This window comes from Lissotriton helveticus, chromosome 2_1 (genome assembly GCF_964261635.1).
Source record: "Lissotriton helveticus chromosome 2_1, aLisHel1.1, whole genome shotgun sequence".
Lineage (NCBI taxonomy): Eukaryota > Metazoa > Chordata > Amphibia > Caudata > Salamandridae > Lissotriton > Lissotriton helveticus.
The window spans coordinates 157342930-157362158 of NC_136059.1; the positions used below are offsets into that span (position 1 = coordinate 157342930).

Below are 19229 nucleotides of genomic sequence, written 5' to 3' on the forward strand. Positions count from 1 at the left end.
TAGGACATTACTTTTTATGTACCGGGGACTCCCATCCCGACGACGGGGAATGATTCAGGCATGTGAATCTATGAAAGACACCCATAATACTGGATAAATAGGAAGCTGTATGTACTGATGGCCCTGACCACCTGAGCTGTAAGGAAGGCACGGAATTAAGGTATCATGTTACAATTTAAAACGTTATCCCAGGTAACCCAACTGGTACTGCCTGATAATATCCATTCATACAGACTTTCTTTGGGTAACACCTTGGGAAGAGTGCCTTGCTATGACTGTGTTGGGGAGAGTGCTTTGCTATGACTGCCTTGGGGGAGAGTGTTTTACTATGACTGCCTTGGGGAGAGTGTTTTGCTATGACTGCCTTGGGGAGAGTGCTTTGCTATGACAGGTCTTGGAGAGAGTGTTTTGCTATAGCTGCCTTGGAGAGAGTGTTTTGCTATGACTGCCTTGGGGAAAGTGTTTTGCTATGACTGCCCTGGGGAGAGTGTTTTGCTATGACTGCCCTGGGGAGAGTGTTTTGCTATGACTGCCTTGGGGAGAGTGTTTTGCTATGACTGCCCTGGGGAGAGTGTTTTGCTATGACTGCCTTGGGGAGAGTGCTTTGCTATGACTGCCTTGGCGAGAGTGCTTTAATATGACTGCCTTTGCGAGAGTGCTTTGCTATGACTGCCTTGGCGAGAGTGCTTTGCTATGACTGCCTTGGCGAGAGTGCTTTGCTATGACTGCCTTGGCGAGAGTGCTTTGCTATGACTATCTTGGGAAGAGTGCTTTGCAATGACTGCCTTGGGGAGAGTGCTTTGCTATGGGTGCCTTGGGGAGAGTGCTTTGCTATGACTGTCTTGAGGAGAGTGCTTTGCTATGACTGTGATGCAGCTAGTGCTGATGGTTAACAGCCCCAGGTGCATGAGCCACAATCGCTGACTACGCAGACGAGGAACAAAGTGAGGGCAAACTTACTTTGATGGTGTCCAGCGCTAAGTCCATCACAGCACACTGCTTCGGCGTCAGACTTCGAGTTTCCTCCCGCACCATGTGATCCTGAAACCCCAATCACAAACATTAACATCAGCTTCACATTGGACAGGAAGAGCAGGTTGCCAAGCTAGAGTCTGGGAGTTAGGCCGTTATGGGGAGCATGCAGAGCCAGGAGCAGTGGAAACAAGCAGACTCACAAAGTTTACCCACACAACATATGTGTTTGCTCAGCTCAAAGGTTTCTCTGGCTAGACTGTTGTACTCTTTAGCACATCTGTAACTCTTTCAAATGGTGACAACTGTTATTTATCATGTCAGATTTCGTACAGAACTCTGGGATGTGGCCGCTTGTCTTGAGATGATGAGCACATTATGGTAGGCAGGTGAAGCGGGCAGCTCCGGTGGTCAGAGATTTGTCACAGTGATTAGTGGGACACAGATGAAATGTGACTTACCTTCCAGTGCCATAACAGTCTAAGCCAGGAATTCTATAACAGTTCATCCATACATAAATGTTTTCCACATGATGATGTATACACTCCCTTGCCCACTAGTCACTATAAAACCTTTGAATATGAAGCAGCTCTCTCAGGTATGCATTAGGTGGCAGAGGAGGAGGTAAAGAAGATTCCCACAGACCAACCCTACAGGTAATCTGAGTCACTGAGCGGGTCTGGCTCTCATGCTGGACTAATCCTACGGAGAGTAGGTCTGCTTTGATAGGAAGCCATATTCAAGCTATAGAGGCAGCTGGGGGGGAATAAAAGCACACGTCCTCGATGGTAAATACTTTAAATTCTCAGGAGTAAAGGACCTCAAGGTTCTCTTTTTGAAACTGTCTTAATAATGAGATTCCCAGTTTGGTGCTCGGTCAGAGGACTAAAGATGTTTAGTGTCCCAGCCTCCACTATCAGCAACGGAGAACAAAGTGCAATGCAGAATTCTTGGCAGAGACGGCTGTTTGAGACCCTCTACACTCTGCCTTGCAGTGGGTGTGAGTGCCACTTGCACATATAGCTATTATTTATTGGCCACAATCACTTTTTGGCAAGCATCTGTACAAATACAGTGGGCACTGCACAACGCACGTTCATCAGCCCAAAACTGACACATTTGGTCAGGTACAGAGTACTGACACGAGCTTATCCTTATAAAGATGTTCTCCCCTCACAGAGCAAGCGCCGAGAAATGAGTTGGGAAAGTATTATAACACTCTAGCTTAAAAGATTGAAAAAAACAGCTATTTAATATTATGTAATGCGGAAGGAGGAGGCACAATTCAACTTGGCTCTCTAAGAGATATATCTTTCAGAGAGACGTAGGAGCTTACAAACTGTACTCACACAAAATACACATCTGCTATAAATCAGAGGATATGTGTATTAGTAAATAACAATAAAATTGGATAATGTAAGGTTGATACATGGGTTTAATGCTGAGATAAGCACAGAAATCACTAAACTGAGCAACAATAAAGAAGACACCTGCTCAAGGGAAAGTGCCACTATAGCTAAATTACACTGTATAGTGCAGCTGATCTCAGCAGACTGCCAAAGGGAACCACTAATAGTTTATTCAGATACTGTGGTGGCCATATGTTATTTTCAGTTAAATCTGTTATTATATACCCAAGTACCCTAATTACTCACATCAGGATAAAGTACTTTAGGATACCCGAAAATATTCTGAAAGCAGGCGAGAACTACAGTATAATTCTCAGAGGGAATGAATACGTCTCCGAAGAAGGTCTATCAGTCTAGAAGCAACACATCGCGACGAATGCATGATATGGAATAGACACTGATACCTGCATTTAGTCTATTCTGGGGTCTCATAGCATTTGCGACAGAATGTGCTGCTTTTATGATGCATTCCCACGCCCAATCACTATAGTTTAATGGAAATGTGTATGTAGAGCACAATGCTAAGGGGATTGGACCCTGAAAGGTCACACACTTTGCACATTCAAAATTTGTAGGTGACATAGATCAAGAACTGGTCGCCCTTAGCATTAAAAACAACCTACATTCTTCATTAGGAGTACATTTGGAGCATGGAAAAAACCCTAACGGATTATAGGAAATACCATGGATAGTCCTGCAAAGGGAAGCCCACTTAACAGTGGCCAGTGGACTATGCCTCTGATTTCATCCCAGCAAGGCAAGTCGGGGAATTCCATCTGCTACAGCAGCAGCTTGCACACCTGAACATTTGGTTATCACGTCAAAAATATTGCAGCCATAACCATCAGGCCATCCATGTAGAGAATTTGTTTTTTGTTCTTAGTTTGTCCATTTGTACCTTGCTTGGCCATGGTTTCTCAGAAGCTAGAACCTAGAAAACAGATGTGGTCTAAGAGAAACAGCTACACAGAGTATGCAACACCAGCAGCCATCCCAAATGTATGTTAGTAGCATGCAGTGTACTTGACATTCTCAGTACCTACTTGTAAGATGCAAACAGAAGGAGCAGCTATGCATCACTATGATACTACGATCATAGACAAGAAAAATACAAAGCAGTCACAGGCAGGACAACAGCAACAGCAGCAGCAGCAGCAGCAGCAGTACCTTCAGTTTGGATAACTGTCCAAGCTCCTTAGCAGCAGTGAAAATTAATTGCGTGCCCTATGATTGCATGGAATAAAAAGGTGAAGAGACAAAAGCAAGAAGACATTCGATTACTGCCAAGCATTTAAGATCATCTGCTGTAAGCGAGCATAAGTAGAATTTCAAGATGGCTTCTTTCGGTGGCACTTAATGACAGTATCAACTCAAGCTTCAGCAGGACCAGTGTACTTGGATTGGACACCAGTCAGAAACATTGTGGCCCTGATTTACAAAGAGCCTCTGCACTTGGGGTGGAGGTTCCGCAGTCGTAGTAGGATCTCCGCACTCATGGTGGGATCTCCGCACTCATGGTGGAATCTCCGCACTCATGGTGGAATCTCCGCACTCATGGTGGAATCTCCGCACTCATGGTGGAATCTCCGCACTCATGGTGGAATCTCCGCACTCATGGTGGAATCTCCGCACTCATGGTGGAATCTCCGCACTCATGGTGGAATCTCCGCACTCGTGGTGGAATCTCCGCACTCGTGGTGGAATCTCCGCACTGCAGTTTCCCACTGAGTAGATCCCATCACGACTGCGGAGCCTACGCCGCAATCATGGAAGCTTCACACTCATGGTGGGATCTCTAGATTCGTGGCAGGATCTCCGCAGTTGTGGATGGATCTCCGCACTCATGGTGGGATCTCCGCACAGCAGTTTCCCCCTGCGGCGATTCCACCACTAGAACGGGAATCCCGTCACATCTGCGGAGCCTCCATCCTGAGCGCAGAGGCTCTTTGTGAATTAGGGCAGGTATGTCCATTTACTACATGAACATTCATTGTTTCCGGATCTGTCCCACGAGAACTGGCACAGAGCATGCAATCTTCATGAGGTTTACATTCTAGAACACACTTGTGTCAATCATTTATGTCTAAGACATGCCACCATATCCATGAGCTCCCAAGTCAAAAAAGAAAGAAAACACTCATTTGTTACAAACGTTGGCCCCTTAAAGTTGAAGAACTCTGCATTATTTCCACTTTCAAAGACATTCATACCTTTAAGCAACTATGGCTGTCACTAGGTTGCTTTTTCCTGAGGGAGACCCTATCTGATGTATCTACATACAAACGTTTCCAAAGGGTTGACGCGAAACAGTCTCATGTCCAGGTTCACTATCGTTAGGAATTAACAAGACCGTGCATGTTATAGTGAAAGACCAGAGAAGGACCAATAATCTAAGTTATTGTCTTTTTTTTTTTTTTTTTTTTTTAAAGACCTTTATTGAAAGAAAAGGCAAATACAAATCAACAGAAGCCCAGGAGCTCACACATACGATACATTGCAATTACTGAAGCACGAAGGATCCATTACAGAAGGAAGGAGGTCTAGTTTTAAAAGTGTTCCTTGTAGAATAGACATGAACAGGAGAGCGCGGTGCTAACAGGACAACATCGGTATAAAACAATCAGGATAGGTAGTCTTGAAGCATAAACAAACACCAAAGTCGTTGCGAGGCACCAAGGAAAGAAGCGTCTAAACCCCAGGGAAGGAAAAAAGGAAAAAGAATAGTAGGCCCATAGAACAAAAACAAAAACAAAAAGAAAGCATCCCCCCCCCCTAAGTACCCCCCACCCTGCACCCCTGCAGCTGGCTACGGCCCGACCCCCCCTAGCAGTGTGCCTGTCGCCCAAGAAAAGGAGTCCCGAAAGATAGAGAGTAAGAAAAGGAGAGAATCCTAACACTCTCAGAAAAAGAAAAGTGGGGAGGAGCCCACAACCCGTCCCCCAGCTCCGCCATTCTGTACCAATAGTTCCCACAGCGGTCTGACGCTCAACAGGTATAATATGTCCAATATGCAGAAAAAGTGGAGGCGCAGCAGCAGCGCGCAATATATGTAAGGCAATAGCACCCAAACCAAGCGCAAGCCCCCGATATAATCTTCCATCCCCAACGATACATGTCCGAGTCACTCAAAGAAGCTAGATCCCTCGCCGTCCCACCCACCAGAATGGCACAAGTACAGGAATCAGTAGCCCAATCGCCATAGCACGGTCCCAGAGCACAGAAAGGAGCACAGCGGCAAGAACATAAAACAGAATACCAATAATATGTCCCCATCCGGCATGATCAGTAACCAAAAATCCATCAGCTCAATAACGGAAGCGCCTATCCTTGTCCCGTTTTATCCCTACCACCGCAGACCCGTGCAGTCGACACGGATGCAGACGGCAATTCAGGAAAGAAAAAGCGGTGTAGGGGATCCGGTGCCGGCAGGGCAATGAAGTCCAGGAGTACCAAAGGGAGCGCCGAGTATGCCATCTCAAAATCTCCGAAGGTAGCCAGGGCAGGGAGGGAAAGCGCCGTGCACAACTCTCCTCGGGGCGAGTCACAGGGATCAGCAAACATTGCGAGAAGGGAGGGCTCGCATTGTGGCAAAGGTTCCAGAATACACGATTTCGGGGGCCACTCTCCCGTGACTGATGGCAACGACAGGATTGGGGTCACGAGGGCGCCACCGACTCCAGTGGGCGCCACCGGAGCACAGGCGAAGGTGGAACAAAGAGCGGTGCCGAGTCCCTGCGAGTCGGCCATCTTAGGACAAATCGAAGCACCGAGGATGCCCTCCATTTTGTCCAGCAGGACGCAGCCAGAGCGTAGAGCCTCAGATCGGAAGGAGAGGACCGCTTCCAAAACGTTCCCAAAACTGTGAGAGGGAGCACACGATGTATCAGGCATGTTTCCCATTCAGTGAGGCAAGAAACACCAATCACGGCCAAACAGCCACGACACACAGCAGGATGTCCACCATAGCATCGGGCAGGGAGACCCCAGGTAGAAACAGGCGCGCACCATACAAGGACAACCAGGCGTGCTACGATGTCAGAAGCCTGAGCCTGGGCGCAGACATTAGTGGAGTCCGACCAATACGCCGTCCGCTTAGTTACGATTGCTCGGCCAGCTCGAAAGTACAGCGGCAATAGCGGGGCGAAATGCAGGCAATTAGCATACAAATCACAGTGCGAGTGTCCGTAGCGTCAAAGTTGTAGACTGGCGCAGTCACCGCAGAGCCAAAAGCGCAGCAGGATGCGAGCACGGGGTCCGCTGGCCGATGAGAGCCGCCAATCGGGACCTCACCGTCCCCAAGTCCGGGAGAGCGCGTCTGTTGGCCGGCCTCGATAGTTACGCGAGGCTCCGGTCTGTACGCTGATGCGGGCCGCCAACTGCGTCCAAGTATTTCTCCGACTTGCCAAGGAGCAAAAGCGTCAGGATTTCGTGGCGGGTCAGTAGAGTACGTCCGCTGTCGAAATCAGCCACTGCGTTACAGGATATCAGGCAGGAGAGACTTGAAGGCGGAGACGGTCCCCGGAGCCGAGGGACTACACGTCCGCTCCGAGCGCCATCTTGGCTCCTCCCCTCGTTATTGTCTTTTTTGATGTTTGAATCTGAAACGTCACGTATTTCACTTTTTGTCAATTCAGTCAAGTATTGAATTGTCTCTGTATTGTTATTTTGTCTTTATGGTTTACGTCTGACTTTGAAAAATAAAATGTATGTGAAAGATAGCAAATCAATTTAAAGATAGAAACAAAAATTCATGTATTTTTGGTAAATTGTTGTAGGTGTGGTGCATTCAGTACTGTTCACAATGATGAACGTAGATTTGAAGAAATGTTTTGGTTCTAAATAAGCATTCCCCATGCTTACCCAACGGAAGCACTTGTAGCTTTACATTACATGAAACATTAGCAAGATTTTAATATTAATATTAGTATTAAAGTAAACTGTCCTAGCTGTCAACTAGGAGTACGCAGAGCCTCTGTCGTCCACCAGAGGGCGAATCTGAACGAGAAAATCAAACATTAAAGCACTTCCATTTATGGGTATGTTTCCAATAGAGCACTTTCACTTACAGGCATGTTTCACATAGAGCACTTCCACTTACAGGCATGTTTCAAATAGCGCACTTCCACTTACAGGCATGATTCACATAGAGCACTTACAGGCATGTTTCACAAAGAGGACTTCCACTTGTAGTTCTGTTTCACATAGAGCACTACTACTTACATGCATGTTTCATATACAGCACTTGCACTTATAGGAATGTGTCACATAGAGCACTTACAGAAATGTTTCACACAAGCCACTTTCACTTATAGTTATGTTTCACATAGAGCACTTCCACTTACAGGCATGTTTCACACAGAGCACTTTCGCTTATAGTTATGTTTCACATAGAGCACTTCCACTTACAGGCATGTTTCACACAGAGCACTTTCACTTATAGTTATGTTTCACATAGAGCACTTCCACTTACAGGCATGTTTCACACAGAGCACTTCTGCTTATGGACATGCACATATAGGCATATTTCACATAGAGCCCTTCCAGTTACAGGAATGTTTCACACAGAGCACTTCCACGTATAGTTAGTGTAGGAGGCTGGCTTAGTATATGGTGCACACTTATTTAAGTGAAGCATCTTGCACTGATCCAGACAACCTTTATGGTGATTTTAGTGGTCTTAGACAACCTTAGAAAGCTCTCTAAGTGGTAGCTGTGGAGAGCAGCCCGCAGGCTTAATTTAGAAGGAGTGTTAAGCAGCTTTTTTACCAGATCTAATCATGTAGTGAAGGTTGGACGAAAAAGAACCACACAGTGTAGTTATAAAAATATGTCTATTTATTACACAACACTCACTAACATATTGGTGTATCTCCTAACCTGAGATATAAACACAACACTTCAACTGCAAATAGGTAAATAAGCACAATACACAGGGGTCTCCAGGGGAAGACACCAAACCATATACTAAGAAAGTGGAATGTGACCGAAGTCAGGACTTGGACCAGGAGGCTCAGAAGAGCTGGGGACACAACGAACCACCCAAGGTAAGTACCCAGGAACCCAAAAGAGGCTGTGTGCAGAGTGGAAACCCAGCCGCGTATTCAACAGAAGTCAATGGGGAAAGTCGCGGTTGCAGTTTTGAAGAAAAAGGGCCGTCCCTAGTGGTCCCTGAAGAAACACCGTGGAAGACAGGAGGTTGGAGAGTCACCCCACCCCTGGACACCCCAGGACCCAGGATACCTACACCAGGGAAGCCGGGTGCGTATGTGAGAAGTGACGTCGGAAACAGCCATAGACCACAATGGAGGACTTCAGTAAAGATGCCGCTGGAGAAGACTGTGCAAGAGTCCGGGGGAATCCAAAGGTGGATTCTTAAGAGAAGAACCTGAAAGCAGAGGGGAGAGAGTCTATGCCACTCTGAGGTGACTAGGAGGCATGGAAGAGCAATGCCCACCGAGGACGGAAGGTTCAAAGGAGATGATGTGAACTTGTCGCTGTAGCTGTGAAGACCAGGCGACGCTGAGGAAGACCTGGTTCCAACTGGAGTATGGAAGGAGGGCACCAAATGTGCCCTTTAAAGCATCTGGTGGCGCTGGCAAGCGCCCGCACCCCAGCCCAATACAGTAAGTCCGGCCCGGTAGGAGGTTACTCATGGGTGTGGAATTCCTATAGCCCGACGCCCAGGAAATATTGTTTGGGGTCAAGGACAACAAGTTTTCATGTTTATTTTGTCCTTGGGACAAGTAGGCCCAATCCCTTGCAGCACAAGTCTTTTGGCTACCCGATTACAGTACCACATTATAGATTAGTAAAGAACAGTTAAGGTAATTTGGGCATATGTTGATGCTGTTCGAACTTGTATTTATGGTTCATTAATACAAAGATTTTAATATTAGTGTGAGCGCTCTAAGGAGATGTAAATTCAGATTGCAGTACTGACCATTCGTCTAGTATAAAAATGAATTTTTAACAATATGAGGCTACATATAATGCTTCCAGGATGCTCTATGATTAGATGCAAACATATGTAAAAGCTTGAAAGCAAGATTGATGATTCTTTGCTTTCAAAATAAAATGTTGATAAAACAAAATGCAACTAGGAAAAAAAACGTTTTGCTAAACTACTATGACATTTAGGTACCATTTCTTTGAAGCATCATTTAGCAAAATGTGTTGATGCATTCTAGTATTTCCCAAAAATATTCATAATGGAAAATCAGTGTCTCCAGTAGTTTTAACAAAATGTAAGTAAACATGAAAACAAGCAAGCACTGGCAAAGCCAAAAGGTATGACATTGGTGGTCAGCATTTTGGTATTGTTGTGTGTGTTGTTTTGACATGGATTTTGTAAAATTGCATTGTTGAGGGAGCTGCTGGGCCCTCATCATTATAACAAACATTGGGAAAAGCAAAAATATTTTTGGTATCAAAAACCACACTTTGCCACAGTAGTTACTGGCACTGAACAAAACTACTTTACGTGCCCATATACTCCTTGTGAAAGAGCAGAACGCTGCCACTCATAGTGAAGGAAGGAGTAGATCGCAAGAGACAGAATTTTTATAAAAATAAAAGGTCTTGGTTAGTGGCAGACCTAGAGAGGGGCCCAATTCTTAAAGTCACAAACGGGCACCCATGGAATATGTCCTTGCTTTAGAGCACTTTTACGGCTTTCATGAACCCACAAGAATTTACAGAAGTAGGTCAGGAAATGATATTCCTGGAAAATATTTGTGTACTGCATTTTAGCACGAGAAAATATGCATGTGTAGATTTGCTCATGCTAAAAACTGTTGAGCGGTAATAAGTTCACCTTCCCACCAATCCCCTTTTTTCCACAATCCTGGAAGAGTTTTACTTCTGCCCTTGTCGGGAGTATATTTCCAACCTTTCTCTGTATGGGAAAATATTAGAAATGAGCTGATGAAAACCCCAAAAACATGCAAGTTAATAGGTTTACAAAAAATCAGGCGGCCATTCCAACCTTGGGGAACTATTGCTTAACGCTACCTCCAGCCCCAGTATGTAGATCTGTGGAAAGGTGACAATAGAAGGGAATTGCTAGGTTCATACTCTAGTATGATATTAGCTCGGGCATAATCAGAGAGGCTATTATCAGAGCTCTTATCTAATAAGACTGCTGCCTTAATTTGTCGCCCCACTACATCGCACCAAAGGTACAAGTGGATTTTGTTTCAGGACAAATAGATTTATAAAGCAACCTGTCCCATGGACAAGTAAATATTTTATTTAATCACACACCCCTGGACCACTTTCACTTATAAGTATGTTTCACATTAAACACATGCTCCAGTATTATGTACATGGACCTAGACAAGACAGAAACCCAAGCAACCCAATGTGGTGGTATGCCAACTATGTACCTAATTATACTTTACGTGTTTCCCAGCTCCCCTCTCCTAATGTCACTCTGCAGGCATGCTCAATCTACTTCATCTTAATGCCATTTTCTACAGATTACCATCTCCCTCTTCCTAATACCACTTTGTAGTGTTCTCAACCATCTCTGCTATTGTCACTTCATAGTGTTCCCAAGCACCCTTTCTTAATGTCACATTGTACTGTTACTCAACCCCTTCTCATAATACCACTTCATGGTGTTCCCAAAATCCTCTCTCCGAATGCCACTTTGTAGTGTTTCCCAACCCCAACCTCGCCCCTCGCCTAGTTCCACATTGGAGTGCTCTAGATACCCTTTCTTAATGCCACTTTGTAGTGTTCTTAAGCCTCCATCCTCATGCCACTTTGTAGTGTTGGACAGACCCCTTTGCTAATGCTGCCCTGTAGTATTCCCTATGACCCTTTCCTAATGCCGCTATGTAGTATTCCCTACTACCTTCCTTAATGTCGATTTGTAGTATTCCCTACGATCCTTTCCTAATGCAGCTTTTTAGTATTTATTCCCCATGGCCCCTCTCCCAATGCAACTCTGTAGTGTTTGCCAATCTCCTTTCCAACCGCAGTTTTGCATTGAGTCCCAATTTCGCTCCTAAACTCTGATAAACAACTCCTCAAGAAATCAAACTGGAAATTGCTCCCCAAATATGGTCTCATAGTAAATTATGCACTGGTAATACCTTCAAAATTAAGTGGTCTAACAGATGTTCATGATCTCAGGGGCTGGACTAGCAGCATCCCACCATGGCACAAGGATTTACTAAAAGCTTGATGTTTTGTTTTTTTAAACACAATTACCTTTAAAACTATGGTGTGATGCTACACCTCATCATTTGTAAACTTAGACACATCCTATGACCAAGACATTTGTATTCCAATTATTAAACAAAATACTGTGCCATTTCAGAATCCAGAATTCGACAACAAAAGGCCTGCAAGCGTCACCCACTGCGGTGTTTCACTTCCACTTCCCTGGGCAGAGTGAGGGAGAAGGTATCTGAAGACAGTATTATCAAGGCACTGAAAATAGTTTGAAACCTTGAAACTGCAGGGCTACAGTCCTACAATGTGTGAAAATAAAAAGAGAACATAATACTTCTTTACAGCAGTGGTTCCTATTTTGACTTTCGAGAATCCCCCCTCCAACATTTACCCATTTAACCATTACTGAAATCCAGGGACCACCACTGAATAATTATTAGAATCCGGGCAACCCCACTGAGTCATTACTAGAAGTTAAAGACACCAGCTTAAGCAATTTCTATGATTTGCAGCTCAAAACAATTCACAAAAAGTATTCATCAACCAAACACACAAATGAATAAATGAACAAGTTACTTACATTTGATAATACCTTATCTGGGAGAGACCCTATCTAGTAGCAGATTAATTACCTTAAAATTATCCTCAGGCGCCAGACCGGATCCAGACATTTTTCATGAGAAGTACCCTTGCGTGCCTGTACATGGCAACGTCGGCTTCATATGCACTGGAAGTGGTGTACATGGTGCCTACATAGGCACCACCCCAGAGTGCTGATGTCATTCTATTTTTGCGACTTTCCACGCCAGTATCCACGAAGAACACTGACCACTGGTGTGTGAAACTAGGGCCCTGAAAAGGGAACAGCCCTGTACCTAAAATCCATTTGTTGAGCAGGGAAGATAGGTGGGTCGGTAAGGAGTCTGCGGCTAGATAGAGTCTCTACCTAGCCACGGTAAGTAACTTGTTCATCTGATAGAGTCTTCTCCCAGCAGATTCCTTACCTTAGAATTAATACCCAGGCTCTTGGGAGGAGTGTATTCAAAACTATTTCACACTAGAAAGTCCTGCAAGACCGAGCAATCGAAATGCGTGTCCCTACAGACGTGACTCTCTAGGCAGTAGTGCATGGCATACCCACATTGTTGCCTGGCAGATGTCCAGGATTGCGACTCTGGTGGAATGAGCATGCAATCCCTCAGGGGGTTGCTTCTTGTGGAGAAGTGTGGCTCAATGGTTAGAACGGCAGACCCTGATACAGAGGTCTGGCCCGGGACCAGGGTTCAATTCCCGCCTCGGCGGTTCTCGGGCTCAATTTCCTCGGACCTGATCATTCTCGCCTCGGTGCCTATTCTAACCATGGGTGTCACACTGCGACTCTGGGCAATAGCTTGCATAATCTCCACAACGGCCCCAACAGCGCTGGGGTGCCTGGCTTCACCTAGGGGGTGCCCAGGAGTGGGCATTTCACAGGGAAAAGCCAGGAAGGGTTCCACAGCGGTATGCGTATAGCGCCAAGACACTCATGAGTATAAGTGCGCTTTACAAGTACGAATCATTTATTCATTCATTCTTGGCTATTGCAGAGCAGATTCTGATACAGAGCACAATCCATCGGGAGATGGTCCGTTTCTGTACTGTGATTCCCTTTCTGGACAACGACACACCACACAAGTGTTGGTTGACCACCCAGAACTTTTTTGTAGAGTCAACATAAAGTGACAAAGCTCTTTTTGGAGTATGTGGTGTCACTCCTCTTCCTTAGCGGGATGACAAAGCGTGCCAAAGTTAGGAAGGGCGATGGCCTGGCCCACATGAAAGGGAGTGACCACTTTTGGTAGGAAGGAAGCTCTAATGCAACTAATTAGTTTGTCTGGGATGACGTTGTGATATGGAGGATTGGATGACAAAACCCAGAGCTCACTAACCCTCCAGGCAGATGTTACTGCCACTAGAAAGGCCGTCTTGATTGTGAGGAACATGATAGGACAATTGTGTAATGGCTCAAAGGGAGCGCACATTAGAAAAGTTAAAAAGAAGTTTAGGCCCCACTGAGGCATGATGAAGGGTAAAGGTGGGAACAAATGTTGGAGACCTTTCACAAAACTGTGCACAATAGAGGACTTGAAATGGGATGGATATTCTGGCAACTGCAGGAATGCCGAGATTGCAGAAAGATAGCCTTTTATAGTGCCCAAAGCAGAGCCAAGCTAGGCAACAAAAGAATATATAGAGGGACCTGAGAAAGGGGGGTAGAAATGGGGGTCAACCTGTTTTTGCTCCAACTGCAGGCATATACCTTCTTGGTGGAGGGACGCCTGGGTGCCAAAATTACATTGCAGACTTCGGGTGGAATGTCAAACGCTGTCAACTTTCGCTGCTCAATCTCCACGCCTGAAGGCAAACCGCTGACAGGTTCGGGTGGAGAACCCTCCCCTGCTGCTGGGACCGAAGATCCGCCTGAAGGGGCAGCCTGATCACAGGACTGATGGCCATGCTCAACAGCTTGGGATACCAGACTCTTAGAGCCTGGTCCAAAGCAACAAGGCCTCCTCCACCCTTCCTCTAACCCCGACTACCCTACACCCATGAGAAGGAGATAAAGAAAACCTTACCTCTGATACTTAGCCGATTGTGGCCAGAGTCACACTTAGTCAGGGTCCTGGGGAAAAAATGGGGGTAGGAAACAGGCTAATAAAGTGGAGGTCGACATATGGAGGTTTCGGGAAGTTCAATCAAAGGATTCCATACTGTGCCTTCAGGCTGCAGTCCAGTTCTGCATAGCTCTTGGGTGTCACACTGTCTCTTGACCCGCTTCTGATTGCTTTAAGTAGTGTTATTTAGCACAGTTACGTAGTCTCACCACCCAGGCCTGATCCTGGCAATACTACCTACCAACAGAGGTGTCCCTGTGGTAGACATCTGTAAGGAGGCAACTTGGGCCTCCCTCCCCACTTTCGCAAAGTATTATTGCTTAGATTCAGAGGTGAGGAGGGACGGTCATTTTGCTCATTCTGTGCTGCAAGATTTTTTGCTATAGGTAGGTGGACACCATCCTCCGGAGTGGGAATACATTGAGATTTAATTCAAAAGGCGAGGAATCTACAGGCAGATGTATCCATCAGAAGAACCAGTTACTTACCTTCGGTAACACTTTTTCAGCTGTGGATTCTTCACTGACCCACCCCCCATTATCAGCCTTCCTATCCTGAAAAGATTTTCAGTATATCATGAGATGTATTTCTTTGTCTTTGGAAATGCTATGAAGCTTGTGGCTATGAAATGTCTAGCATTTTCAGTCTCTTTTCTTCCTTGAAAGATATACTATGTATTATGGTGCCTATATTGTTACTGTGTATATTTGCGAAAGGTTGTCGGTTCACCAATTCGCCTTGAAGGCACGGAAAAAATGGGTGGACCTGACGTCAGCACGCCGACGAGGTCTTCTTATGGCACGGATGACGTCCTAGGGAGTCGCGATCGGAGTCGTGCTAAGGAAAAGTTTCAGTGGAATGCTGGTGCAGTAGTCATCACATGTCTTTGAGTAGTGCTCCCGCTTCAGACATTACAAACACACCAAGTGAAGGTCTGTCACCGACATTTGCCTATGACAGGCCCAAATGGACGCAGCCAGTTTCTTTGGTGACATCCTCACACGGGGAGATTAAAAAAATTCAAAGAGAGTCAACAAAAAGTTGAAAAAGACAAGTAGAAAAACAACTGATAGGTAGCTTAAACTGGATCAGCGCTATCTGGCGTAGAAAGAACTGACGTCAGCGTGCCAATGTGGTGCCTTTATAGGTACTGCGCACATCACATTTGGCGTGGATGCAGAGCCGAATGATGCCACCTACCAGCTGGCAAGGGTGCTGCTCGAAAATATTCCGTAACCTGTCTCACACTTGGAGATAGAAGGTAAGGAATCAGTGGCTCGGAGTCTCTATCAGATGTTAAGGCCAATACCCATGCAATGCATCTACACCATAGGCTCTGAAGTAGGGGTGCTGCAGCCCCCCCCCCCCAAAAAAAGAATCCTGCTGTGGTTCAGAAGGTGAATGAGCAACAAAAACGCTTTTGTATCTCTTCTCATTTGCTGTATGTTCAAAGATAAAGGTCGAATGTCAAGCTATATATTCAAATTGCTGCTTATTTTTTAACATGGAGATTGGTGTTTACTTTTCTTTCACTAACTGCAAATTGATAGGCCTTTGTAAACTAAACAATGTGACAATCTTTCTGGGGCACAGCGAGTGTGACAGGATAATTTTTTAACACATCTCAAAATATATCAACTGTTAGGAAAGTACAAATGAAGCAAATATTTTGTAATTCCCATGCTGGATCTACAGCTTTTTTATCACATTCTAAAACTAAAACCTCAGAATCATCACTTATTCATTTGAATTCCAATAATTTGACAGCTCCTTAACAGACCAAAGTACAAGGAAAAACCTGATGGGCTCCAGGCCCATGTAGTTCTTTCATAAATCCATCACCAAATCCTTTAGATAATCTCTGAGGGGATCTGAAGACAAATGTAAAGGGTATAAAATATTGTTTGTAAGAAATAGCGCTACTGGTCAGCAGGGGGGGGCGGGATAGGTTAGGGGATTGAAGCCCATCGTAAGCAGCAATCACAATCATTATCAGGGTGAAGTCACAAGCAAACCCCAAATTAACCTTTGCTCAATCCACTGATAGCTTGGCACAAAGCAGTCAGGTTTAATTTAGAGGCAATGTGCAAAGTATTTATGTAGCACATCAAACAGTAATGACGTGAAAACACAAGACGAATTCCACACCAAATTAGAAAAATATAGTGATATTTTAATAAATAAAACAATACCAAAAAAAGAAAAATCCAGAATCGGAGATTCGCAAGTTTAAATATTTCAGTGAAAATTACGCCAAAAAGCACCAAGTGCCAACTGTGGTTATCTGGTCACGTTGTACAGGGGCAAAGTTACAAGTTCAGGCTGACCGAGACTGAATGTGGGACGGCTACACTGACCCAGTTAGGCTCACTGAATAGCGGCAATTCCGAGGAGCTGCGTTGAGCGAGGTGATGAGCTGCGTTGGGCAGCAGCAGTTCTAATGGGGGGAGGGGACGAGGGATACAAAGTCTTTGAGTCTGGGAAGTCAATGAAATCGAGGCGATTCGTCAGTTCTGAGGGTCCTGCGTAGAGCAGCAGAGGCAATGGCCAGTTCTGCGGAGATAAGCTGCACCAGAGGAAATAACTCAGTTCTGATGAACCCGCAGATGGGCTGGCAGAGCACCTCCGGACTTACTTCCAAGGGTCTAGTACTGGGATTGCACCACTTGGGAGGGTAGGACCCACAAATGGCATAGTCCAGGTGCTGGGTTCAAGGTTGTTGGAACCTGTTCTATCCCTGGGGCTCAGATTAGAAGGCAGTCACCTAGCTCTAGGGGTCTGGGTTTAAAGATGCTGGTCTAGTCCTCCTCACCCAGGCAAGAGGGCAGCAGGTCAGCACAGTAGGGCAGCAGTTGTTCCAGGCAACAGTCCAGCAGACTGGCAGTCCTTTCAGCAGCACTTCTTCAGGCAGGGTCCACAGATCCAGAAGTATACTGAAAAGTTGGGGTCTGAAGTCCAATAGTTATTTTGAGTGCCCACTCTGAGGAAGCTTCTAGAGGTTTCCACCCCCTCCCCTTCCTCTATGCCCTGGCCGCAGTTTATCTGGGGTCACAAAAGGCCAGTGTCAAACCCTTTGTGAGAGTGCTCAGGCAGTGCCTTTGTGATGTGGAAGTGTGGTAGGTGACAACTTCTTCCCTTCATAAACACAGAGTGGCCCATACGACCAACACCTAGCTCCCCTTTGTATCATTGTCTGGGAGCAATACCCAAAGATCAACTGCCAGCTACACCTAGTCATGGACCCAGGATCAGGCTGCTGGTACCAAAGGGTTAGAACAAGATAATTGCAACTTTCTAAAAGTGGCAATTTTAGAAATGTGACTGAAAATATGACAACCATTAAAGAGGGCTTTAAATTACAATTCTTTAGGCACCAGACTTGATATACCTAACTGCTCTCAACTGGAATTTATCACTTATTAAATGTAATAAGGTATTTCAATGCTATCCTGTGGGAAGGTCGCTCTTTAAGAAGAGGAAAACCAAGAGTTTTCAATACCAGGACAAGTAAAACTTAAAAGTACATGTCCCACTTTTTAAATACACTGCACCCTGCCCTCTGGGTTGTTCAGGGCCTATCCTAGACTGGTGACTGATGTGTATTAAAAATGCAGGTTCAGACCTGGCAAGTGGTTTAATGTGTCAGGTCAAAATGACAAGTTAAAGCTGCACTTACGGGATGCAGTGGGAGTCCTGAGACAAGTTTAAAGGGCTTCTTAAATGGGTAAGCCAATAGGTGCTGCAGGCCCACTAGTTGCATTTAATTTAGAGGCCCTGGAAAATGTAGTACCACTTTATTAGGTACTTAAAAGTAACTTAAATGTGCCACTTTGGTTTAAGACAATTTTACCATGTTTTAAGGAGAGAGCACAAGCACCTTAGCACTGGATATCAGTGATAAAGTGTGCAGAGTACTAAAGCCAGCAATGATAGAGACAGTAAAACAGGAGGGTTAAAGGCAAAAAGTTAGGGGAGAACCAAGACAAGGATTCCAGGTCTCACACTGTTTATAGGAAGAGATTAAGGGACACCAAGCAAAGAGTGATATCATAGGAATGCACAATGAATCATACATGTTCATAGGCTCAACAAGACTCTTTGACTAGTCACTGTCCGAGTATTCCTAAAGCACAAGTTACTACTTGTTTAACGATATATCTGTAAGAGACATTAGTTAGTGATAGATTCCTTACCTTAGAATATCCCCAGGCGTCAGACTGGATCCGGAATTTTTTTGCGTAGCAGTACCCTTGCGCGTCGGTAGGCGTCGTCTGCAGTTCAGCGTCCAATGTCGGCTTCGTGGGTGCCGTGATGAACTCGTCGGAGTACTTAGACGCCGCCCCCGCGTGCTGACGTCAGTTGTTAGACACAGCTTTTCCGCACCAGAAGCGCTGAGACATGTTAAAAACCAACACTGGTGCCATTGAAACTAGGGCCCTGAAAGGGGATAACCCTAACCCTAGATATCGGTTCGCAGAACGGGAAGGATGGGTGTGTCGGTAAGGGATCTATCACTAACTAATGCCTATTACAGATATATCGTTACACAAGTAGTAACTTGTGCATCTGAAAGAGACACGTTAGTGATAGATTCCTTACCTTAGAATAGATACCCCAGCAATACCAACCCCGGTGGTGGGTCTGCGAACCAATAATCACACCAGAAAGACCTGGAGGACAGAATGGCCAAAGAAGCCATCCCTCCGGACTTGGCTGTCCAGGCAGTAGTGTCTTGCAAACGTGTGCAGTGATGCCCACGTAGCTGCCTGACAGATGTCTTGTAAGGGCACTCCCCGGCCCAGGGCAGTTGTAGTCGCCGTGGCTCGGGTGGAATGAGCCCGCAATCCAACAGGGGGCTCCTTTTTAGCCAAGGAGTAACATACCTGGATACACAAGATGATCCACCGGGAGATGGTCCTCTTGTGCACCGCTTTCCCCTTCTTAGCGCCCACGTAACCAACAAAGAGTTGGTCATCCACCCGGAACTGGCGTGTGCGATCCAAGTAAAATGAGA

General features: G+C 45.5%; 1 protein-coding gene across 7 annotated transcripts in view; it reads right to left on the reverse strand.

The window, feature by feature from the left end:
* Positions 1–19229, reverse strand: part of UNC13B (unc-13 homolog B) — a 3555093-nt gene that overhangs the window by 192141 nt on the left and 3343723 nt on the right. For 5 of the 7 annotated variants that reach the window (XM_078674666.1, XM_078674664.1, XM_078674663.1 and 2 more), the window contains 2 exons: positions 3549–3605; positions 961–1041 (listed from right to left, as the gene is read on the reverse strand). In XM_078674666.1, coding sequence (XP_078530792.1) covers positions 961–1041; positions 3549–3605 — 138 coding nt within the window. The remainder of the gene's footprint in view (positions 1–960; positions 1042–3548; positions 3606–19229) is intronic. The other 2 variants (XM_078674667.1, XM_078674662.1) reach the window with 1 other exon arrangement.